The sequence below is a fragment of the Oncorhynchus masou genome, chromosome 13 (genome assembly GCF_036934945.1).
Source record: "Oncorhynchus masou masou isolate Uvic2021 chromosome 13, UVic_Omas_1.1, whole genome shotgun sequence".
In the NCBI taxonomy this organism is placed as follows: Eukaryota; Metazoa; Chordata; class Actinopteri; order Salmoniformes; family Salmonidae; genus Oncorhynchus; species Oncorhynchus masou.
This window is the reverse complement of record NC_088224.1, coordinates 23974024-23999014: the sequence shown is the minus strand read 5'-3', so window position 1 is coordinate 23999014 and position 24991 is coordinate 23974024. Positions and strand designations below refer to the sequence as shown.

The following is a 24991-nucleotide window of genomic DNA, read 5'->3' as shown; positions in this document are numbered from 1 at the left end:
TCATCTACTTCTATCACCATTGCAGTCAATTCTGTGTGTGTCTCTCGATCTCAGTCTCACCAGCCAGGTTCTGTACATCTGGGGAGAACTGGACTCTGTGTCTATACAGGGAATCTGACAGAGGAGAGGACTACAGCGGTTAATAAATACGTAATAACCCAAAAACAGAACTATGTAAGTATCAGCTTGTAATTACAACTAAGTTACCATGTCTTTGACCACACTGTGTTGTTACATTGGTCAGTAGAAACTCGTGCTTCCTACCCTTTAAGGGATCCACCTCAGGCTGGGTATGAGGATGGGGCTGAGGTTCCACCTTGGGGTCCACAGGCTCCTGTTTGACAATGACTGAAGGAAGAGGAAGAGAGGTTGAAACCTCACTGACCTCCATTGCTCTAACCAATACAGTAATTACATACTTTAAATCACTGTAAACTCTGACCAATACAGTAGCCACCAATCCAAGTAAGAGTATCATATTGAACAATTGTAAACAATCTCATCCCTCCTCCTCTCACCTGTGTTGTCTTGGTCCAGATGTGGTTCTGAGGAGTTCTGTGGCATCCAGGCTCTTTTTAGCTCAGTGTTCTGTGGTGTCTGGAATTTTATTGGGTCAGAATTCTTTGGCGTCTTGGCTCTGATTGGCTCAATGTTCTGTGGTGTCTGGTCTCTGATTGGCTCAGAATTATGTGGTGTCTTGGCTCTTATTGGCTCAGGGACCATCTCTGTTCTCTCTGAGCTCTGGCTCCACTGGGGCTGATCCGGGTTCTGATTATCTGGCCGTCTGTCTGCGGTCTGTATGCACTGGCCTGACTCCAGCTGATCTCCAGTCAGTTTACCAGCCACTGTATCTGCTGTATGCAGGGGGTGATGGGGCTCAATCTGATCCATGGTCAGTTTATACATCACTCTGTGGTTCTGGTCAAAGCCCTGCTCCATTGCTGGGTCAGGACCAACTGGGGGAAAAAGCTGATGTCTGCTTGCTGTGTGTAGACACAGGGCATTCTGATTCTGTTCCTGCAGCATGTACATGGCTACACACACACACACACACACACACACACACACACACACACACACACACACACACAAATAAAATCAGTCAGCAGATCATCAAATACAATACAATCAAATACACGGCACAAACCCACCAACGCAGACATAGGCACACACACACCTTCGTAGAATGGAGCTGACTGCACAAGGTTATACCACATCTGATCCAGCAGCATCACCTAGGCAACACAACAGAGACAGGTACATTATGATCTATGAGTCCCATTCCAGTCTGCTGTGGCATCACAGATCGACAGACAAGTGTGGTTAGAAAATCCTGTAGATCGGTCTTTTCTTACACAAATGGATAGAGGCTTGACTACCACAAAAACCAACAGTAGGCTTAAAAATAACATTTTCCCTGTCCAGAACTCTGAACCCTAACCTCTAAAGCCTAATGTATACCTTATGTATGCAAGATACGCAAAATGATCTCCATTTTGCGTAGCTAATTGTAGTTCTTATGTTGCGTTCTGTGTAGCGTATAAATAAGCCTTAACCTTGACCACATCTACACCCTAAACCATTCAATGACCCTGTGTTGACCAGCCACTGACCCCTGAACCCGAAGGTTTCCATGTTTACCTGTGCATCTAGATCCACCTCCAGTTGTGACAGTGCTGAAGCAACCTTCCTGAGGAGCTGTGGACTCGGAGGCTGCTGCTGCTCTCTCAACCAATCACAGCGCATAGGACTATACTGGGAAAACTGTTAAGAACACATTCACATATTACACACACACACACACACACACACACACACACACACACACACTTTCGTAGTTGCTAGTGATGTCACTCACCATGTAGCACTGCTGGTGTTGCGCGCTGATGATGTGTTCACAGATGTGTGTACTGGAGAGAGTCTCAGCACAGCTTACACACATGAAAAACGTAGCCTGGGATATACCTCTACACTCCACCACACTGCCCAGACCTGGAACACACACACAATATTTTCCAAGTATTTTACAAACATTCCATCTCTAGAATAAATCATTTATCTCCAGGGTAACCCTGTATTTCCCACCAAAACGAGAAGTGTCATTCCGTGTCTTTGCAATTTCTCGCATGGAATAGCCTTCATTTCTCAGAACAAGAATAGACTGACGAGTTTCAGAAGAAAGTTCTTTGTTTCTGGCAATTTAGAGCCTGCAATCGAACCCACAAATGATGATGCTCCGGATACTCAACTACTCTAAAGGCCAGTTTTATTGCTTCTTAATTCAGCACAACAGTTTTCAGCTGTGCTAACATACTTGCAAAAGGGTTTTCTAATGACCAAATAGCCTTTTAAAATGATAAACTTGGATTAGCTAACACATCGTGCCATTGGAACTCAGGAGTGATGGTTGCTGATAATGGGACTCTGAAGCCTATGTAGATATTCCATTAACAAATCACCCGTTTCCAGCTACAATAGTCATTTACAACATTAACAATGTCTACACTGTGTTTCTGATCAATTTGATGTTATTTACTAGGCATTTTTTTGTGCTTTTCTTTCAAAAACAAGGACATTTCTAAGTGACGCCAAACTTTTGAACGGTAGTGTACATTGTAATATTGGTCTATGGTGGTATTAAACATTGTGTATTGTGGATATGTAGTGGTGTAATAACGTTATATGATGTACTGTTTTATCTTTTATGTAATGTAAGTGCCTTAATATGTTTGGACCCCAGGAAGAGTAGCTGCTGCGTGGCAACAGCTAATTGGGATCCTTAATAAATACAAATACAAACAGTTTGTGACAAAACTATTGGTAAAGTTGAAAATGCAATGGAAACACGTTGAACTTTTGATTTTTAGTCGGTACATGAAAACTTAAGCAAAAAAAAATCTGTCGCCAATTGGATGGAAACCTAGTTACTGGCTGAAAAAATAAACAGATGCACAACCAAATTTCGAAGTTGCACCTTGTGTATTTTACTATTCTAACTCTCAACATAATGTTATTTGAGAGGGAGGGTTCTTCAACATCTTAAAGAACAATCTGGCCTTAATGGCAATGTACTCTTATCTCCAGAAGAGGACTGGCCACCCTTCAGAGCCTGGTTCCTCTCTAGGTTTCTGCCTTTCTAGGGAGTTTCTCCTAGCCACCGTGCTTCTCCACCTGCATTGCTTGCTGTTTGAGGTTTTAGGCTGGGTTTCTGTATAGCACGTTGACATTGGCTGATGTAAAATGGTTAAATACATTTGATTGATTGATGGGGCCCCTAGCGGCCTGGGGCCCCAAGCGACTGCTTATGTCGCTTATGCCTGGAGCTGGCACTGTTGCAATGGTATGTAAGAGAATGTGTCGCTCGCAACCATTTCTGCTAGAATTTCATCCAGTGCTTGCATTGGCTTGAGGTAAGACTGCATCTTGCGTTGGCTTGAGCTAAGACTGTACTTACTGAAGCCCCCACTACTCTCTCTGCACTTGTCTCGCATGTGTTCGGGGTGTAGGCCTCCATGTCAGATCAATCTACTTGTCGAACCGCCTGTAGGCTACACTTTATTCTCCCCTTGCAGATTTAGCATTCTGCCTTGGTGGCATTCGTTTAAGTGAAGCTCTGCTACACATCTGACATTTTCTGAATGAATAAAAGTAGTTACCCTACTGGAAGCTCAAAAGTTGTAGACTATTTTGTTACCGTAGGCCTACTAACTGCATTTCAAGTTTGAAACTGCGTGTACAGTTTCAGCATAAACAATACAATAGGCCTTTACAGCAGCACATACTCTCACACACACTGAGCATTGATTGATCATGCAGATAGCAGAGCAGAGAAGGATTTTGACATTGCATATAACAGTTCCATTTTAAGTCATCCTGTTCATAGAAATCATTTATTTTAATATACCCGTTTCTCACAGTTATTTATCCAGGGAAACTGTAGTGGGTTTGGGGTGGGAAATCTCTGTAACCTGGTTCCCTGTTAAACCCTAACACACAATCTGAGAGATCACTCTACCAAACATCTTAGATCTGGTGCACGCATGCACGCACGCACGCACGCACGCACGCACGCACGCACACACACACACACACACACACTGACCTATGATCGGTTCTGTGTTGTGAAGGCCCTTCACTTTCAGGTATTTGGACAGGTGGCTGGGGCCGACAACCCTCTTTGCTGTGAGTGACACAACACCAAGTATTATTAGAGTGACACATCATTCAGCCTATAAACCTCAAGTATTCCTCAGAAAAACACAGTCAATCAACACATCCATTGTCACAAGAAGCCTTCTCTCACCTGCGGGTGTGTCCGGCAGCAGATATACCTGCGGAACACTGAGCCAGCTTGCTGGGGCCTGCTCGAAGTGTGTGTGTTCACTGTGATGATGTGTGTGTTCTTGGTCTTCGTCCAGTTCTCCCTCGGAGTAGCCCGCCTGTCTGCCTCCCTCGGAGTAGCCCGCCTGTCTGCCTCCCTCGGAGTAGCCCGCCTGTCTGCCTCCCTCGGAGTAGCCCGCCTGTCTGCCTCCCTCGGAGTAGCCCGCCTGTCTGCCTCCCTCGGAGTAGTCCGCCCTTCTGCCTCCCTCGGAGTAGTCCGCCCGTCTGCCTCCCTCGGAGTAGTCCGCCCGTCTGCCTCCCTCGGAGTAGTCCGCCCGTCTGCCTCCCTCGGAGTAGTCCGCCCGTCTGCCTCCCTCGGAGTAGTCCGCCCGTCTGCCTCCCTCGGAGTAGTCCGCCCTTCTGCCTCCCTCGGAGTAGTCCGCCCTTCTGCCTCCCTCGGAGTAGTCCGCCCTTCTGCCTCCCTCGGAGTAGTCCGCCCTTCTGCCTCCCTCGGAGTAGTCCGCCCCCTTCTGCCTCCCTCGGAGTAGTCCGCCCTTCTGCCTTCTGCCTCCCTCTCCGCCTCCCTCCTCGGAGTAGTCCGCCCTTCTGCCTCCCTCGGAGTAGTCCGCCCCCCTCCCTCGGAGTAGTCCGCCCTTCTGCCTCCCTCGGAGTAGTCCGCCCTTCTGCCTCCCTCGGAGTAGTCCGCCCGTCTGCCTCCCTCGGAGTAGTCCGCCCGTCTGCCTCCCTCGGAGTAGTCCGCCCGTCTGTCTCTTTCTGAGTAGTCTGCCCATCTGTCTCTCTCTGAGTAGTCTGCCTGTCTCTCTCTCTCAGAGTATTCTAGATGAGTCTGTCGGTTTCTCTCAGTGTATGCAGTCTGTCGGTCTCTCGGTGAGTATTCAATCTGTCTGTCTCTGTCCGAGTATTCCAGAAGAGTGTGTCTGTCTGGTATTTCTAGAAGCGTCTGCGTCTCTCTGCATTCTGGGCTCTTCCTCTCCCACCACTCTGGACTCAGAGAAGTCTCCCAGTCCTTCAAATGTGTTGAGCTCCTCAGAGCTGAGAGAGGTACAGGAACAGGGACAGAGACAGTGGAGGGGTGCGTCGTCTTCTCTGTGGACAACGAGGGGGTGTGGGATGGTATGGAGGAAGAGAGGGAGGGTGAGGTAGATAGGACAACTGTGGAAAGAGAGGTAGAAAAGGGGTTTGAGGGAGAGAGGGAGGGAGGGATTGAGGAAGAGAGGGGGATAGGGTGAGGTGTAGAAAGTGGGAGAGGGATGGAAGTAAGGGATGGCTGATCCTGGAGGAACGGGGAAGGTACTTGTAGGGGTTCCTGGTCTTCTCCCAAAAACACGGGGGGGAGGGGGGGGGGGGCAGGCGAGAGCGAGAGAGAGAGAAGGGTGGAGAGAAAGAGCAACGTTATAACATGGCACTCAGATAAAGAACCACACCCCTATGGACAGATAGAGATATTTCTGTGGCTCACTTGAGATCTGAACCAGGAGAGTCTGGTCATTCTCCTCATCTGATAGACTGACAGGGAGAGGACACACTCCCTCGGTCTCACGTGACTCTGCCCCACACATACCTGAGGGAGATGAAACGATGAGTGGAGACACAGCAGATGCTTTAACTTCTGTTAAGAACAGTTTCAGCTAAAATACAGCTTCAGTAGAACAGTTTCAGCCAAAGAACAGTTTCAGCTAAATAAAAGTGTCACGACTCTCCTGTGAGGATCCAAAGATCAGGTTACAATGGATCAATGTCCACTAGACCGTTTTAACCCGCAGAGGGGAGTAGGGATTGATGTAGGGGTTTATGACACCTCACGCCCATCGTAAATTGTATTCAGCAGGGAACTCTTTTTGGTGATTGGAATGTTTTTGTTACAGAGACATTTTGCGTCCCAAAAACTCTAACGTCCAAAAGTGAACACTGGGACACTATTTCTAAACAAGAGATGGTCTATGGAACATTAATGTCTATTTTGTGACAATTATATAACTAAAATATTGTAACTTGAAGAGATTTCACACTGTGTATGTCAAGTTTACATCCTTTACATTGTGTAGGAAATATCAAGGATGAAGATAATATTTTTGTTAAGACAGGAATGTGATTTTAGTTTTCTAACGAGATCTTAGTTTTGATGATATGTTGCCCTTTAAGTAGCCACGCCCTGAATGAGGTCAGAGAGCTTGTCAGCGTGATGGAACCGCCCTTTTCTTCCAGAGTGCTTAAAAGGACTGACTAAGAATTAACATACCATACCAGAAGATGTGAAACTGTAGTCCACACGTTGAAATGGTTAGAAACAAACTCTCAACCTCAACACTAGATGAGGAAACGCGGAGCGTTAGCTACATGTGAGAAATGGTTGAAACAACACAAAGTGAAGAAAATAAACTCAGCAGACCACATCCGAAAATGAGCAGGCTGCAGCTGTCCGTGTAAAAGTGGTTCAAACTGACTATCCACAGGAGCTAAGAACAAGTTCTGAGCTCATTGGAGACCAGAAAACTAAGAAGGACATTGTGACCTCTGGTGGACAATCAGAGCATGTAGAAGCGGAAAGGCCAACAAAACCCCATTTCAAGAAGTTTTGGTTTCAACAGATAGATGACGAACGACGGCATTCAACGCGTAAATACATTGATTGCTTCTAATTCCAAAACGGGCGGTGGTTCGTGTGCAAGGTATATGATTAACGTGAAGACAGTCCTCGTATGTATCCATGATAAATGTCCCATTTTCCCTCGCTCTCTATTTTCCCCAACTCCTTTCTCCATCTCTGCGAAATAGGCAGTCATATGTGGTCCGTCCACTAGGGACTTTAGTCGCATGTACGTGTGTATGTGTAATCTGTGTTATTATTTATTTATTTAGTTAGTAAATAAATAATTCAATTAATTTATGGAGTACTGAATGACGAGCAAAGGTTTGGGTTCTTGAAGACCCTAAATCAGGTAACAATTAAACATGGTTTGTTTTAATTAACCCCTTTTTACAGTCCTGCTCCATCGCTGCAACTCCCGTATGGACTCGGGAGATGCGAAGTTTGAGATCCGTACCTCACGACTCAGCCAAGCCACACTGCTTCTTGACACAACGGCCACTTAACCCGGAAGCCAGCCGCACCAATGTGTCAGAGGAAACACCGTACACCTGGCGACCGTGTCAGCGTGCATTGTGCCTGGCCCGCTACAGGAGTCGCTAGTGCGCGATGGGACTGGAACATCCCTGCCGGCCAAATCCACCCCTAACCCGGACGACGCTGGGCCAAATGTTATTTGTCACATGCGCTGAATACAACAAGTGTAGACTTTCAGTGAAATGCTTACTTACAAGCCCTTGACCAACAGTGCAGTTCAAGAAGAGTTAAGGAAATATTTACCAAGTTGAAAAAAAGTAACACAATAAGAATAACAATATTGAGGTGATATACAGGGGGCACTGGTACAGAGTCAGTGTGCGGGGGTACAGGTTAGGTAATTTGTACATGTAGGTGGGGGTGAAGTGACTTGCATAGATAATAAACAGCAAGTAGCACTAGTGTACAAAAAGCAGGTGGGGGGGGAGGGGCGGGGGGGTCAATGTAAAATTGTCTGATGGCGATTTTATTAATTGTTCAGCAGTCTTATAGCTTGGGTGTAGAAGGAGCCTCTTGGTCCTAGACTTGGCGCTCTGGTTACACTTTCCGTGCAGTAGCAGAGAAAACAGTCTACAACTTGGGTGACTGGAGTCTCACAATTTCATGGGCTTTCCTCTGACACCGCCTATTATATAGGTCCTGGATGGCAGGAAGCTTGGCCCCGGTGATATACTGGGCTGTCCGCACTACCCTCTGTAGTACCCTACGGTCAGATGCCGAGCAGTTGCCATACCAGGCGGTGATGCAACCGGTCAGGACGCTCTCGATGGTGTAGCTCTAGAACCTTTTGAGGATCTTGAGACCCATGCCAAATCTTTTCAGTCTCCCGAGGGGGAAAAGGTTTTGTCGTACCCTCTTCACTACTGTCTTGGTATGTTTGGACCATGACAGTTCGTTGATGATGTGGACACCCACTCAACTACAGCCCCGTCAATGTTAATGAGGGCCTGTTCGGCCCGCCTTTTCCTGTAGTCCACGAGCAGCTCCTTAGTCTTGCTCACATTGAGGGAGAGGTTGTTGTCCTTGCACCACACTGCCCAGTTCTATGATCTTCTCCCTATAGGCCGTCTCATTGTTGTCGGTGATCAGGCCTACCACTATCGTGTCATGAGCAAACTTTACGATGGTGTTCGAGTCATGTTTGGCTACACAGTTGTGGGTGAACAAGGAATACAGGAGGGGAGTAAGTACACACCCCTGAGGGGCTCTAGTGTTAAGGATCAGCGTGTTGTTGCCTACTCTTACCACCTGGGGACGGCCCGTCAGGAAGTCCAGGATCCAGAGGGAGGTGTTAAGTCCCAGAGTCCTTAGCTTAGCGATGAGCTTTGTGGGCACAATGGTGTTGAACGCTGAGCTGTAGTCAATGAACAGCATTCTCACATAGGTGTTCCTTTTGTCCAGGTGAGAAAGGGCAGTGTTGAGTGCGATTGAGATTGCATCATCTGTGGATCTGTTGGGGCAGTATTTGAATTGGAATGGGTCTAGGGTGTCCGGGAGGATGCTGTTGATGTGAGCCATGACCAGCCTTTCAATGCACTTCATGGCTACCGACGTGAGTGCCAAGGGGCGGTAATCACTTAGGCAGGTTACCTTCGCATCCTTGGGCACGGGGACTATGGTGGTCTGCTTGAAACATGTAGATATTACAGACTCGGCCAGGGAGATGTTGAAAATGTCAGTGAAGACACTTGCCAGTTGGTCCGGGCATGCTTTGAGTACACGTCCTGGTAATCCATCTGGCCCAGCAGCTTTGTGAATGTTGACCTGTTTAAAGGTTTTGTTCACATCTGCTAAGCTACCAAGAGCATTATCACACAGTCATCTAGGACAGCTGGTGCTCTCGTACATGCTTCAGTGTTGCTTTCCTTGAAGCGAGCATAAAAGGCTTTTAGCTTGTCTGGTTGCACACGTCATTGGGCAGCTCACGTGTGGGTTTTCCTTTGTAGTCTGTACTAGTTTTCAAGCCCTGCCACATCTGACAAGCATCAGAGCCGGTGTAGTAGGATTCAATCTTAATCCTGTATTGACGCTTTGCTTGTTTGATGGTTTGTCGGAGGGCATAGCGGGATTTTTTCTAAGCGCTCCTTGAAAGCGGCAGTTCTAGCCTTTAGCTCGGTGCGGATGTTGCCTGTAATCCATGGGATATATACGTACAGTCATTGTGGGGGTGACGTCGTCGATGCACTTATTGATGAAGCCGATGAGTGAGGTAGTGTACTCCTCAATGCCATTGGATGAATCCCGGAACATATTCCAGTCTGTGCTAGTAAAACAGTCATGTAGTGTAGCATCCGAGTCATCTGATCACTTCCCTATTGAGCGAGTCACTGGTACTTCCTGCTTTAGTTTTTGCTTGTAAGCAGGAATCAGGAGGATAGAATTATGGTCAGATTTGTCAAATGGAGGGCGGTGGAGAGCTTTGTATGCATCTCTGTGTGTGGAGTAAAGGTAAAGTAAAGGTTTTTTTCTCTGGTTGCATGTGACATGCTGGTAAAAATTTGGTAAAACTGATTTAAGTTTGCCTGCATTAAAGTCCCCGCGCCACTAACAGTCATCAGATTAATTTAAATCAAGTCACAACAAAAGTTGACACCAGAATCTGTGAACCCACTTTTATGTTCTCGGCACGATTCGTAGAGAATAAAGGGGCTGTGATTCTACTGGTTGGTTCTCCTTTATGTATTTCATGCCAACACCCACACACCCTAGTGCTGCTCCCCACAGTTTCAGTACAACAGTTTCAGCTAAAGAACAGTTTCAACAACAGGAATATAACTTCAGGTGATTGACCTCAGTTTCTCCTCTAAGGAGTCAGATATTACGCGTTCTGCTGAAACTCTAGCCCCAGATGGCTTATACTTACCTTGTGCTGGACATTGGGCTGCATCGGGATTGGACAAGGGAGCTGTCTGTCTCAGATCCTCTGGGTTGTGATTGGTCGAGGGAGCTGTGTGTCTCAGATCACATGGCTCTTGTTGCCGTCTGATGATGGCTTGCAGTTTACCGACACCTGTGGATCAAGACCACAATAACAACCATATATCAACCACAGTAATTAAAAGAAAGATTAACCCATTTAGAATGTTATTTTGTTCATCTCTGAGCGATGTCCTATCGATTCCTGGGGTCATTTCATGTGTATCTGAGCTATTGCAGTTCACGCAGGCAGAAATACAACTTGTCATACCGGCTGTATTTCTGCCTGCTTGAAAGGCAATAGCCCAGATACATATGAAAACATGACCCCTCAAACCGATACGTCGCCCAGAAATGCACAAAAAACAATATAATATTCAAAATGGGTGGATTTTTCCTCTGTCCAAGCTTACCTTCCTCCACAGGAAAGGACAACAGCTCTTTGTACTCATCAGCTTCCACTTCTACCTTCTGTTACACAGAGAGAGAACATCAGCAAATGTGAGTTTGGAGCTAGTGTGAGTTTGGTCCTGGTCGAGCGTGTGAGTTTGGTGCTAGTGTGAGTTTGGTGCAATATGAGTTTGGTGCGCTAGTAGAGCATGTGAGTTTGGTGCGCTAGTAGAGCGTGTGAGTTTGGTGCGCTAGTAGAGCATGTGAGTTTGGTGCGCTAGTAGAGCGTGTGAGTTTGGTGCGCTAGTAGAGCGTGTGAGTTTGGTGCGCTAGTAGAGCGTGTGAGTTTGGTGCTAGCTAGTAGAGCGTGTGAGTTTGGTGCGCTAGTAGAGCGTGTGAGTTTGGTGCGCTAGTAGAGCGTGTGAGTTTGGTGCGCTAGTAGAGCGTGTGAGTTTGGTGCGCTAGTAGAGCGTGTGAGTTTGGTGCGCTAGTAGAGCGTGTGAGTTTGGTGTGCTAGTAGAGCGTGTGAGTTTGTAGACCGTGTGAGTTTGGTATTAGTAAAGTGTGTGAGTTTGGTGCTCGTATGAGTTTGGTGCTAGTAGAGCATGTGAGTTTGGGGTGCTAGCAGAGCGTGTGAGTTTGGTGCTAGTAAAGCGTGTGAGTTTGGTGCTAGCAGAGCGTGTGCGTTTGGTGCTAGCAGAGCATGTGAGTTTTGTGCTAGCAGAGCGTGTGAGTTTTGTGCTAGCAGAGCGTGTGAGTTTTGTGCTAGCAGAGCGTGTGAGTTTGGTGCTAGTAAAGCGTGTGAGTTTGGTGCTAGCAGAGCGTGTGCGTTTGGTGCTAGTAGAGCGTGTGTTTGGTGCTAGTGTGAGTTTGTGTGTGTCTGTGGGGCCTAAAATAGTTTGAGTTTAATTTACAGGAAAGAGGGACACAATTTTCCCGTAACAGTACGCAACAGTCAACAGGGTTCATCATGCTTTGTGACACAGAGACAACCTGACTGATGCAAGAAGCAGGCCCCAACGAACGAAGCACAGACAACTTCCACCCTGACAATTGTAAACTTTCAGTGTGCGTGTTGACCTGCATGCCCATTCCTGCGTCTCTGTCGACCTTCTCCAGGTGAACGGCCATTTTGAACAGCTTCTTCTCCATCTCTACCGGGCTGGAGGTCCAACCAGGGTACTTCAACTTCTACAAAAGACAACAAGCGGAATTTAATGCATGTCAAACATCCCCCAAATAAATAGTTATTGATTGATATCCCTGTAATGATGCACACCTTACTAAATAAAAAGATAAGACTTAAAAACACACGCACCACATAGTTGTGTCGGTGGCTGAGGCTGGTCATGTGATCAGCAATAGCGTGTTTCATCCTGACAGAACATAGCTGACAGTAGTACTGTTTCCTTCTCCTGTGGGACACCTGGACCAGGAAGTTCACACCTACACACACACACACACACACACGCACACATATATCAACACCCACGCACAGGTCACTTCAAAATAGTATTACGGTCCAAACTTGAGATACTGTCCAAACTGAGAGACTGATGAACCAACCAACGGCAGCCTTGATAACAGGAATACTGACCAACCACAGGGTTGCTCCTCCTCTTGTTCCTCTTTTCTCCTCTAGGGGGCTGGGACGGTACTGTGGAGTCAACCGGTTCCTCTTTCACAGTGAGAGGAGGTGAGCCGTTCTGGCTCTGCTGGGCAGTCTCTGAAACACACACAAAACCATTCATAGGAGGTAAGTGTGTGTATGTTTGTGTGTGCATGTGTGTGTTTGTGTGCGTGCGTCTTACCTTCAGTATTGGTAGTGGTTGTGTCTCCAGCAGCAGGTTCTCTCTTTACCACCTTCATAACAGAACAGATCATATGAATGATGTACTTTTGATTGATTGGTTTATTGAGAGATTGATTGGTTGACTAATTCATTATTTGATGGAGGAGTTTGCTGTGGGTTGTCCTGTTCCCTCCTGTGTCTCCAGTTCAGTGTATTGAGGACAGTGATCAGACAGATATTGATTTAAGGGTTTTAACCATATAGTCTGTTAAATGAGCAATCTGCAGTTGCTACACTACATCCATTTTTGGACTTAAAAATTAATGATATTGATTCTTGAAGAATTAGAACTCATAAACACCTCATGAACACCTGCTGTACCCATCAGAACCAAAACTCTAACATGCTGCCCACACTGCTCGCGTCACAAAATAGATGTCACAAAATAAATGTACACAAATGTTATTCAATAATTACACCTACACTGTCCGTGCGCGTCAATGAGCATCTGCATAGCCAGGTGCTAAAATAGAATTTGATTCTATTTGTGACGCTTGACGCGCTGCAAGTCTTGCCTCTCCCATCTCCTCATTGGTTTTTAGGAGCATATACCCACGTGGGTGATTGAACGATGAACTGAGGTCCACACTCCAGTCCAGTTGGTGGTGGTAATGCACCTTAAAGTTGGTTGCGAACCGCCATATAAACTCAGAAGAAGAAGAAAAAGCCTGAAAGAGGAGATATTACTAGAAACTAACGAGGTTTACCTTTTTATCTGTGGATTAATTGTTGAAGTAGTGAACCTTGTGCATTTCAGGTCAAATAACAACCCAATGATTATATCCCAGGACAAATTTGCTAGAATCAGCAAGCTAGCTAGCTAAATGTCCATAAATGTTTAATGCTTTATGCTTTTTGACCTGTTCCCAAATGAATGTAGTTGGTTCAGAGTTAATTTTGATATTTCAACCTGTGTATCCTGATCACATCTGGTGTAGGTGGACAATATCAACATGCGTGAGCGGTCTGGTTAGCACGTACTCCAATGTTTTTAAGCAAAATAAAGTAAACAAACATGATTAAAACCATAACTTTTGATATCTTGGATGGTCAGTCCTTGTCTATGAATTTGAGAGTGGGTACATTTCTCAAGCGCCACCCCTCAGCTTTTTACCAAAACATTGGTGCGGTGAACCACTTCGTTACTGTTTCAGCTATGGATTGGCCCTTTAACCATACAGTCTGTTTAAACCATATAGTCTGTAAAAAATAAATAATAATAAAAAGTATGTTTTAACCATAATGCAGTTTACACACCAGAAGTACCTTGAAATCCTTGTGGGTTACCCAGTATGTTAGAGGCACACCAGTCAACCCTAAAGACCCTAGGGCCCTTTGCAATGTAACTGCAAGGCCTTGTGAGCCTGTTAAACCACCATACGTTACGGTCCAAGTTGTTATCTGGGGGAACCTCAAAGTTAGAATGACTGACCCCCTTCCCCCAATACGGCAAGAAACATCTGGTATTCATTTACATTTGGTTGGTCCATCGAGATTTATGATTGTTTATGCATAGATTCCACAGGATGCAGGGAGGCAGACTTTCCTATATACACTGCTGTTTGGTTTTATTGATGTGTATTGTTTGTATGCTTCTCAGCTTTATTAAAATCTAAAATTCTATTCAAGTGTTTGTTGTCCTCAATATCTTAAAAACCGTCAAGACTCAGAACCCTACAATTAGATGATTATAGTTATATTTTATCGTGGGTTGTCCCGTTCCCTTTGGTGTTTTCAGTTCAGTGTATTGATAAGGGCAGTGATCAAACAGATATTGATTAGATGATTATAGGTTATTATTACCGTGAGCTGTCCTAGTCCCTCCTGTGCCTCCAGTTCTGCAGCTCTCACTCTGAGCTCCTCATGAAGAGGCCCCGCCTTCACCGTCAGCTCTGGGCTCACTGGCCAATCAGCAGCCAGCTCAGGGTACACTAGTTTCTATGACAACACAGTCCAGTGGGAAATGTCACTTACTGAGTTCAGTATGTATTGAGCTTGAACATGAAACACAAATCAGACCTGGGTCAGAAATCAGCTCCAGTCTTTGAAAGTACACTACATGACCAAAGGTATGTGGACACCTGCTCGTGGAACATCTCATTCCAAAATGATGGGCATTATTATGGATTTGGTCCCCCCTTTGCTGCTATAACAGCCTCCACTCTTATATGAAGGCTTTCCCCTAGATGTTGGAACATTTCTGCAAAGACTTGCTACCATTCAGCCACAAGAGCGTTAGTGAGGTCAGGCACTGATGTTTGGCGATAAGGCCTGGTTTGCAGTCGGCGTTCCAATTCATCCCAAAGGTTTTCGGTGGGGTTGAGGTCAGGGTTCTGCGCAGGCCAGTAAAGTTCTCCACACTGATCTCAACAAACCATTTCTGTATGGACCTCGCTTTGTGCAAAGTTGGCATTATCATGCTGAAACAGGAAAGAGCCTTCCCCAAACTGTTGCCACAAAGTTGGAAGCACAGAATCAATCGTCAGTAGTGAGTGTTGCAACTGAGGACAGACGATTTTTACGCGCTACGCACCTTCAGCACTCGTCTGTCCCGTTCTGTGAGCTTGTGTTGCCTACCACTACACGGATGAGTTGTTGCTGCTCCTAGACGTTTCCACTTCACAATAACAGCACTTGCATTTGACTGGGGCAGCTCGAGCAGGGCAGAAATTTTATGAACTGACTTGTTAGGAAGGTGGCATCCTAGGATGGTGCCACGTTGAAAGTCACTGAGTAAGGACATTCTACTGCCAATGTTTGTCTATGGAGATTGCATGGCGGTGTGCTTGATTTTATAAACATGGTCAGCAACGGGTGTGGCTGAACTGTCCGAATCCATCCCATCCATGAAGGGTTGTCCACATACTTTAGTATATATAGTGTATTTGACCCAGGTCTGGACATAATGTTGTGTGTGTGTGTGCGTGTGTATGTAGTGTGTGTGTGTGCATGTGCGTTTATGTAGTGTGTGTGCAGTCTGTAACCCACTATGTAATGGTAGCGGTGTCGAGCAGAGATTAGGTGTCCAATGAGGGATGACGTAAACATCCTGTGAGAACAGCAGCGGCAGAGGAAGTAGTCACCATGTCTGTCTGGCAACTCTGTCAACATACTGACACCTGGAGGAGAGGGGGAGAGAGAGGAGGGAGGCAAAGAGATGAGAAACACAGATACTAATTTCTCATCAAAAGTTAACTATGAAGTGCACATTAAACAATAACACACACTTACCGATGACAGGCTGTGTCCTGGTGGAGGCATTCAGGTAGGACCACAGAGCTGTAGAGGTCATGGTGGGGTTGCTAACCTCTGACACCTGGAGTGAGGGGTCAGGGCTGACCTGGGGTGAGGGGTCAGGGGGTTTAGGGCTGACCAACAGTCGGGGGTCAGGTGAAGGGTCACCATTTATGACCTTCATTACAATGTTCAGGCCTGGAGAGACGAACCAACACACGGTTGAAAATATTAAATTATTCACACAGTAGTTATAGGCAAATAGTTATAAAAAGTCCCAGTAACATTATTATTGACTCACCAATGGCAAAGGATCTTTCTGCAACAAAATTGTAAGTGTGTGCATCCAACTCCGTTACCTACACACACACACACACAAAGACAGGTAAGCGCCAACACACACATGCACACACATTAGTGATGCACGGGTTGACTCATAACCCGTGGGGTGGGCGGTTTTAGGGTCATTAAATATTGTATGGATAAAGGGCGGGTTGAATAAGCAGAAAACAATTCCTTAAGAAATCCATAAATGTATAATTTACATTTTTGTCATTTAGCAGACGCTCTTCTCCAGAGACTTAGGTTTAAGCAATTAGGGTTAAGTGCCTTGCTCAAGGGCACATTGACAGATTTGTCACCAAGTCAGCTCAGGGGTTCAAACCAGCAACCTTTCAGTTACTGCCCAACACTCTTAACCACTAGGCTACCTGAGTGTATTATTATTTAATGTGCATTTCATAGTTACCTTTTGATGAGAAATTAGTGTGTGTTTAGTGCATAAGCCTACGCTTTAGGGCCTAACTGTGTACACGCCAAATAGCCTACATGCTAATCACCAAAGGCTTTTGGGAACGGGCAGAAAAAGTTTACGTCAATCCACGGAGGCAAAAAGGACCATGTCGGAGTTTAATTCAATAAGAGAAAAGCTGTGAAAGGAGCAATGAAAATAAAGAGAAGGGCCAGAAAAGTCATGTTTGAGGAAGATTTGGTGAAGTTGTAAAGAAGAATGATAGTGTGATGCGTGATGATTGTGAGGCGCTATACAAGACAGGGACTTCAAATAGGCCTATGGCATGTTAAGGGAACTGTAGCCTACTGTTCAGATGGGTTAAATGGAAACTGAAATCTGCATACTGACTGTAGGTCTATAACCACTCACATAATCTTAACATTTTAAAATGCTACAATGTAGGCAACATTTTAACTCAGGAACAGGAGTTCCTTTCAGCATCGTGAAATAATGTGAATGCTCAGTTATATACCGTCTGTAGAAGTGCTATCTTGATCAGCATCATAAAAGATGATAGTATTTCATCCACATTAAATAATCATTCAAACTGAAATCTTATCAGAAACACGTTGGGTCATTTTCACAGCTTTCTATTTCCTTACCACCGGTCAAACTGATATAATTTGGACATCTTGCAAGTAAAATAATTTTGACATTTTTTTGTTATTGCATTTTCTCATTCATTCTATTGATTTCTGACATTCTAGTGAGCAAGGGTTTATTAGTGTTCTAGAGCAAAATAAAATGACGGAAGTTGTCTATCAAAATGTAGGAAATTATGAGCAGAAAAACACACGTGTGTGTGTGTGTGTGTATATATATATATATATACATACTGCTCAAAAAAATAAAGTGAACACTTAAACATCATAATGTAACTCCAAGTAAATCACACAATCACGCAAATGGAATAGACAACAGGTGGAAATGATAGGAAATTAGCAAGACACCCCCAATAAAGGAGTGCTTCTGCAGGTGGGGACCACAGACCACTTCTCAGTTCCTATGCTTCCTGGCTGATGTTTTGGTCACTTTTGAATGCTGGCGGTGCTTTCACTCTAGTGGTAGCATGAGACGGAGTGGCTCAGGTAGTGCAGCTCATCCAGGATGGCACATCAATGTGAGCTGTGGCAAGAAGGTTTGCTGTGTCTGTCAGGGTAGTGTCCAGAGCATGGAGGCGCTACCAGGAGACAGGCCAGTACATCAGGAGACGTGGAGGAGGCCAACAACCCAGCAGCAGGACCGCTACCTCCGCCTTTGTGCAAGGAGGAGCACTGCCAGAGCTCTGCAAAATGACCTCCAGCAGGCCACAAATGTGCATTTGTCTGCTCAAACGGTCAGAAACAGACTCCATGAGGGTGGTATGAGGGCCCGATGTCCACAGGTGGGGGATGTGCTTACAGCCCAACACGGTGCAGGACGTTTGGCATTTGCCAGAGAACACCAAGATTGGCAATTTCGCCACTGGCGCCCTGTGCTCTTCACAGATGAAAGCAGGTTCACACTGAGCACGTGACAGACGTGACAGAGTCTGGAGACGCCGTGGAGAATGTTCTGCTGCCTGCAACATCCTCCAGCATGACCGGTTTGGTGGTGGGTCAGTCATGGTGTGGGGTGGCATTTCTTTGGGCGGTTGCACAGCCCTCCATGTGCTCGCCAGAGGTAGCCTGACTGCCATTAGGTACAGAGATGAGATCCTCAGACCCCTTGTGAGACCATATGCTGGTGCGGTTGGCCCTGGGTTCCTCCTAATGCAAGACAATGCTAGACCTCATGTGACTGGAGTGTGTGAGCGTTCCTGCAAGAGGAAGGCATTGATGCTATGGACTGGCACGCCCGTACCCCAGACCTGAATCCAATTGAGCACATCATGTCTCGCTCCATCCACCAACACCACGTTGCACCACAGACTGTCCAGGAGTTGACGGATGCTTTAGTCCAGGTCTGGAAGGAGATCCCTCAGGAGACCATCCGCCACCTCATCAGGAGCATGCCCAGGTGTTATAGGGAGGTCATACAGACACGTGGAGGCCACACACACACTACTGAGCCTCATTTTAACTTTTTTTAAGGACATTACATCAAAGTTGGATCAGCCTGTAGTGTGGTTTTCCACTTTAATTTTGAGTGTGACTCCAAATCCAGACCTCCATGGGTTGATAAATTTGTTTTCCATTGATAATTTGTGTGTGATTTTGTTGTCAGCACATTCAACTATGTAAAGAAAAAAGTATTTAATAAGAATATTTCATTCATTCAGGTCTAGGATGCGTTATTTTAGTGTTCCCTTTATTTTTTGAGCAGTGTACATACATACATATAAATATATACATACACACACACACACACACACACACACACATACTGTGGCAAAGAAGGGGGTCGAGTGGTAAATGGCAGATATGTGAGAGCAGAACTAATAAACGGGCTCTGCCCGATCACTAAAATGGCCACCCCTGTCAGAACTACAGATCACAAAATGGCCGACCACCAAAACTACAAGTCCCAGAAGCAAGGGGAACCCTCAGAAGGTGGAGCCAACCCACAGATAAAGGGTCAAGAAAAACCAGGAAGAGAAAAAGAGAGTGCTGGAAGGATCTATGAACAATAGAGAAAGAGACAATAGAGATTGGCTGGATTTCCCATGTATGAGTTGGACTGTTTTGGACTTACTTGTTGGCGTTTGGACCTGGACCTACCGAGAACCCGATTCGTGTACCGAACCCTGCTATCCTTGACCTCGCCTACGGCCTGGGTGGACCAGGACGGAGAAACAAACACACAGGTACTGTCCTGTTCGAAAGAACTCTCATTCTTGGGTGATTTGGTGACAGTTTACCACTTAGTTTGTGACAAACGCTCCTAACCTTGAAGAGGTTTGCCACACGTGGTGGAGGATGCTGACATGGACTAACCATACCACTGGTTAGGTAGAAGAAAAAGAAAAATGTTCAGTTAGCACTCCAAAGGGGAGTCAGGTTTTTTTTGTGGCTTTGTTGGTTAGGACAGTTTCTCAGGAAAATGAGTATGGAGGGAGCCATACAGGCCCTGTTACAAGCGGCGGCCGCCCAACAAGAGGCAACTAGAGCTCAACAAATAGCTCATCAGGATGCAAAGCGAATGTATCAGGACACGTTACATGTCCAGCACCACACCAACCAGCTGCTCAGAGAAGAGCAAGAGAGAAACACCCGTGAGTTAAGAGAAGGCCTAAAGGTTCTAGCGGACCAAATTGGGGCTCAATTACCAGCTGCAAACACCCAGAGGAGGGCCAATCATTTTCTTCAAAAAATTACAGCGCAGGATGATGTGGAAGCATATCTTACCACCTTCGAAAGGACGGCAGAGAGGGAGAAGTGACCAAAAGAAGAATGGGCAGGGCTTCTGGCACCATACTTGGCAGGGGACGCTCAAAAAGCGTATTTCGACCTGGAGTTGAAAGATGCACAGGATTACGATAAACTAAAGGGAGAGATCCTGACTAGACTGGAAGTGACCGAATCCGTGAGGGGACACCGCTTCCACTAGTGGTCCTACCGACCGGGACAACCCCCACGAACACAGATGTTCGACTTGATTCACCTGGCACGGAAATGGTTGTGACCAGAGACCCGGTCATCCGCCGAGATCGTCGAGACCATCGTACTCAACCAGTTTCAGCGAGGTCTACCCCAAGAAGTGAGATGATGGGTTGGCCAGAACGAGGTACTTTCCGCCGACCATCTCGTGGGCCTGGTTGAACGGTATTGTATGGCAGGAACAGCTGAGCAGGCACAGGAGGAAAGATTCCCGTTCCCCAGGCATGGGCAAACCAGCGGACAGGGTAAGGCTGTCCCAGCATATAGAGGGGGAAGAGAGCAGCGTGGGGCCATGAGGAAAGAATCAGAATCAGGCCGAGACACTAAGGGAAAAAACGGAAACCGGGACTGGGTGTCGAGGGGGTCTCCCCCCCGAACCCCTATTATCTGTTACAATTGTAATCAACCAGGACATACTGCAGCCTACTGCCCCATTAAAGAAGAGCCAATGCAATGTAACCTCGGTGAAAATGAAGATGATATACGGTATGCATGTCCTGTTGTAACCACTGTACTTGAAAGATCAAGAAACAAACATATGTGCAGGGTGAAGGTTGAAGGGAAAGAGGTTGAAGCACTGCTGGATTCCGGCAGTATGCTAACCCTGGTCGTTGCAAGCCTAGTGCCGAATCATAAACTGGATACAAGACAGGATATCAGTGTTACATGCATTCATGGGGATACCCGTCTGTAACCCACGGCCTTAGTGAGCATACAAACAGAGGACGGTCTGCTGGATTATGAGGTCGGTGTGGTCCCAAAGATGCCATATGATGTAATATTGGGTAGAGACTTTCCTAACTTTGCGAAGTTAGGCCACAAGAATGGCATATTTGAGAAGCCAACAACCCTGACCAAGCAGGAAGAAGCATGGGGCCTTCAACCAAAGCCAGGAAAAGAGGTCTCCCAGGGGACAACATCACAAGTGCTAGTAGGGGTGGAGGAGGATGAAGTGGCAAACCTCGCTGATAACGAACAGCCCGGTACTAGTGGGGCTGGGGTCGGTCTGAATCCAGAGGACGACGATCTAGAACCCGCAGACCTGGCAGGTTCCTTGACTAATTTTGGGACGTCCCAAAACCAGGATCCAACCCTGCAGCAAGCCAGAGCAGATGTGCAGGTCGTAGATGGTACTCCCATAAATGTTGGTATGATGCCCAATAGTTTTCCCCACTTCATCATGAAAAAGGGTTTGGTGTACAGAGTCTCGAAAATAGGGGTTGATGTTGTGGAACAGTTGTTGGTTCCCACTCGGTACCGGAGGACAGTACTGGATCTAGCTCATGGGCACATTCTGGGTGGACACCTTGGTATCGATAAAACCCGAGACCGGATTGTAAGAAGGTTTTACTGGCCAGGAATTCAAGCTGAAGTGGCTCGGCATTGTGGAGAGTGCCCGGAGTGCCAGTTAACAGCTCCCCGACCAGCTGTTAGAAGCCCGTTAGTGCCACTCCCCATAATCGAAACACAATTTAAGAGGATAGCGATGGATTTAGTGGGCCCACTACCCAAATCCGCCAGAGGGCACCAATACATTCTGGTCATTCTAGATTATGCCACTCGCTACCCAGAAGCCATTCCCCTTCGGACGATGGCTTCCAAGAATATTGCAAAGGAATTAGTGCTCTTGTTCACCAGGGTAGGGGTTCCAAAGGAGATCCTTACCGACCAAGGGACCCCTTTATGTCCCGAATTATGGCGGACCTTTGTAAACTGTGGCAGGTGAAACAGTTGAGGACATCGGTTTACCATCCTCAGACGGACGGGCTGGTCGAGAGATTCAACCGGACCCTGAAGTCAATGCTCAGGAAGGTAATCGATAAGGATGGGAAGAACTGGGATTGCATGTTGCCGTATCTGATGTTTGCCATTAGAGAGGTTCCTCAAGCCTCGCTGGGGTTTTCTCCCTTTGAGCTGGTATATGGGAGGCATCCCCGGGAATCTTAGACATCGCCCGGGAAACCTGGGAGCACCAATCCACCCCGTATATTAGTGTCATAGAGCACGTCACGGCAATGCAAGACAGGATAGCCACAGTCATGCCCATCGTCAGAGAGCACATGAGACAAGCACAGGAGCACCAGCGGCACACTTATAACCGGCAGGCTACCCTGAGGGAATTTCAACCAGGAGATAAGGTGTTAGTGCTGATCCCCACGGTAGAGTGTAAACTACTGGCCACATGGAAAGGACCATATGAAGTACTGGAGAGAATAGGAGAAGTCAATTATCGGATCCGACAGCCAGGTCGACGGCCCCAGGAACAGATTTATCACATAAATCTGTTAAAATCATGGAGAGAGACAGAAACACTAATGGTCACATACCCCACACACACTCAGGAGACAGCCAAAGTAAATATCTCACCCACTCTGTCCCCAGCACAAGTACAGGAAGTAAAGACCCTGATCCAGAAGAACAGAGATGTGTTTTCAGAGGTACCTGGCCGAACTGAGGTTACGGCTCATGATATCGTTTCCCTACCAGGGAGAAAAGTGAGTATGAGGCCATATCGGGTACCCGAGGCTCGACGGGCCGCGATTAGAGCAGAGGCGGAGAAAATGTTGACAGCTGGAGTGATCGAAGAGTCACATAGTGAGTGGTCTAGCTCAATTGTGATGGTCTCCAAGCCCAATGGGTCTTTGCGGTTCTGTAACGACTTTTGGAAGGTAAATGAAATCTCCAAGTTTGATGCGTACCCCATGCCCCGAGTGGATGAACTACTGGAGAAAATTGGTAATGCTCGGTACATTACGACTCTTGATCTGACAAAAGGGTACTGGCAAATTCCTCTGACCCCCAGGGCCAAATAAAAGACAGCCTTTGCAACACCTGACGGTTTGTTTCAATAATACCATCATGCCATTCGGCTTACACGGGGGGCCCCAGCCATCTTTCAACGGCTCATGGACAAAGTCCTAAAACCGCACAAAGCATATGCTGCAGCTTATTTAGATGACGTGGGGATCTACAGCCCAGATTGGGAATCCCACTTACCCCGGGTACAGGCAGTGTTAGACGCCCTTAGAAAGGAAGGGCTCACGGCAAACCCTGCCAAGTGTTATGTGGGGTTAGAGGAAACAGAGTATCTGGGATACACTGTGGGAAGAGGGTTAATCAAACCCCAACATAAGAAGGTGAAGGCAATTAGAGAATGGCCGAAACCAGTAAATAAGAAGCAGGTTCGAGCCTTCCTAGGGCTGACGGGTTACTACCGGAAGTTCATCCCAAGTTATGCCACAGTGGCCGCCCCACTTACCGACATGACTAGAGCCAGAGGGCCAAATATGGTCAAATGGGATGAAAGGGCCACCAAAGCATTTAGGACATTACAGGAGGCTCTCTGCTGTAATCCAGTGCTGGTGGTACCAGACTTTGAGAGAGAGTTTATGGTTCAGACGGATGCCTCAGAGGTCGGCTTGGGAGCAGTGCTATCCCAAGAGGTAGAAGGGGTGGAACACCCCATCCTGTTTTTAAGCAGGAAGCTGGAACCACGTGAAACCAACTACTCAGTCGTTGAGAAAGAGGCGCTGGCAGTAAAGTGGGCTCTAGAAAGGCTGAAATACTACCTGCTGGGGCGCCACTTCACCCTCATCAGTGACCATGCCCCACTCACCTGGATGCATAGGGCTAAAGAGAAGAACGCTCGGGTGATGCGGTGGTTTTTGAGTCTCCAACCGTTTCATTTTGACTTGAAACACAGAGCAGGGAAGGAAATGGGAAACGTGGATGGGTTATCCCGCATGCACGCATATTTTGCTGCGGTAGCCCGACCTAGGGGGTCGGATCTAGGGGGAGAGATGTGTGACAAAGAAGGGGGTCGAGTGGTAAATGGCAGATATGTGAGAGCAGAACTAATAAACGGGCTCTGCCCGATCACTAAAATGGCCACCCCTGTCAGAACTACAGATCACAAAATGGCCGACCACCAAAACTACAAGTCCCAGAAGCAAGGGGAACCCTCAGAAGGTGGAGCCAACCCACAGATAAAGGGTCAAGAAAAACCAGGAAGAGAAAAAGAGAGTGCTGGAAGGATCTATGAACAATAGAGAAAGAGACAATAGAGATTGGCTGGATTTCCCGTGTATGAGTTGGACTGTTTTGGACTTACCTGTTGGCGTTTGGACCTGGACCTACCGAGAACCCGATTCGTGTACCGAACCCTGCTATCCTTGACCTCGCCTACGGCCTGGGTGGACCAGGACGGAGAAACAAACACACAGGTACTGTCCTGTTCGAAAGAACTCTCATTCTTGGGTGATTTGGTGACAGTTTACCACTTTGTCACAAACTAACGCTCCTAACCTTGAAGAGGTTTGCCACAATACATATACACATACACATATTTTATTTATTTATTTCACCTTTATTTAACCAGGTAGGCAAGTTGAGAACAAGTTCTCATTTACAATTGCGACCTGGTCAAGATAAAGCAAAGCAGTTCGACACATACAACAACACAGAGTTACACATGGAGTAAAACAAACATACAGTCAATAATACAGTAGAAAAATAAGTCTATATACAATGTGAGCAAGAGAGGTGCGATAAGGGAGGTAAAGGCAAAAAAAGGCCATGGTGGCGAAGTAAATACAATATAGCAAGTAAAACACTGGAATGGTTGATTTGCAGTGGAGGAATGTGCAAAGTAGAGATAGAAATAATGGGGTGCAAAGGAGCAAAATAAATAAATAAATACAGTAGGGAAAGAGGTAGTTTGGGGTAAATTATAGATGTGCTATGTACAGGTGCAGTAATTTGTG

General features: G+C 46.5%; 1 protein-coding gene across 1 annotated transcript in view; it reads right to left on the bottom strand.

Moving 5' to 3' along the window:
- LOC135553287 (uncharacterized) overlaps positions 1–24991 on the bottom strand; it is a 93419-nt gene that overhangs the window by 11680 nt on the left and 56748 nt on the right. Inside the window, exons 33-53 of the mRNA XM_064985454.1 lie at positions 24340–24417; positions 16159–16216; positions 15855–16055; positions 15612–15742; positions 14427–14561; positions 12583–12634; positions 12369–12497; positions 12090–12217; positions 11852–11962; positions 10795–10852; positions 10329–10475; positions 5801–5902; positions 4923–5652; positions 4304–4881; positions 4103–4180; positions 1859–1992; positions 1642–1764; positions 1178–1235; positions 519–1034; positions 265–348; positions 61–114 (exon numbers count right to left, since the gene is read on the bottom strand). Coding sequence (XP_064841526.1) covers positions 61–114; positions 265–348; positions 519–1034; positions 1178–1235; positions 1642–1764; positions 1859–1992; positions 4103–4180; positions 4304–4881; positions 4923–5652; positions 5801–5902; positions 10329–10475; positions 10795–10852; positions 11852–11962; positions 12090–12217; positions 12369–12497; positions 12583–12634; positions 14427–14561; positions 15612–15742; positions 15855–16055; positions 16159–16216; positions 24340–24417 — 3685 coding nt within the window. The remainder of the gene's footprint in view (positions 1–60; positions 115–264; positions 349–518; positions 1035–1177; positions 1236–1641; positions 1765–1858; positions 1993–4102; positions 4181–4303; positions 4882–4922; positions 5653–5800; positions 5903–10328; positions 10476–10794; positions 10853–11851; positions 11963–12089; positions 12218–12368; positions 12498–12582; positions 12635–14426; positions 14562–15611; positions 15743–15854; positions 16056–16158; positions 16217–24339; positions 24418–24991) is intronic.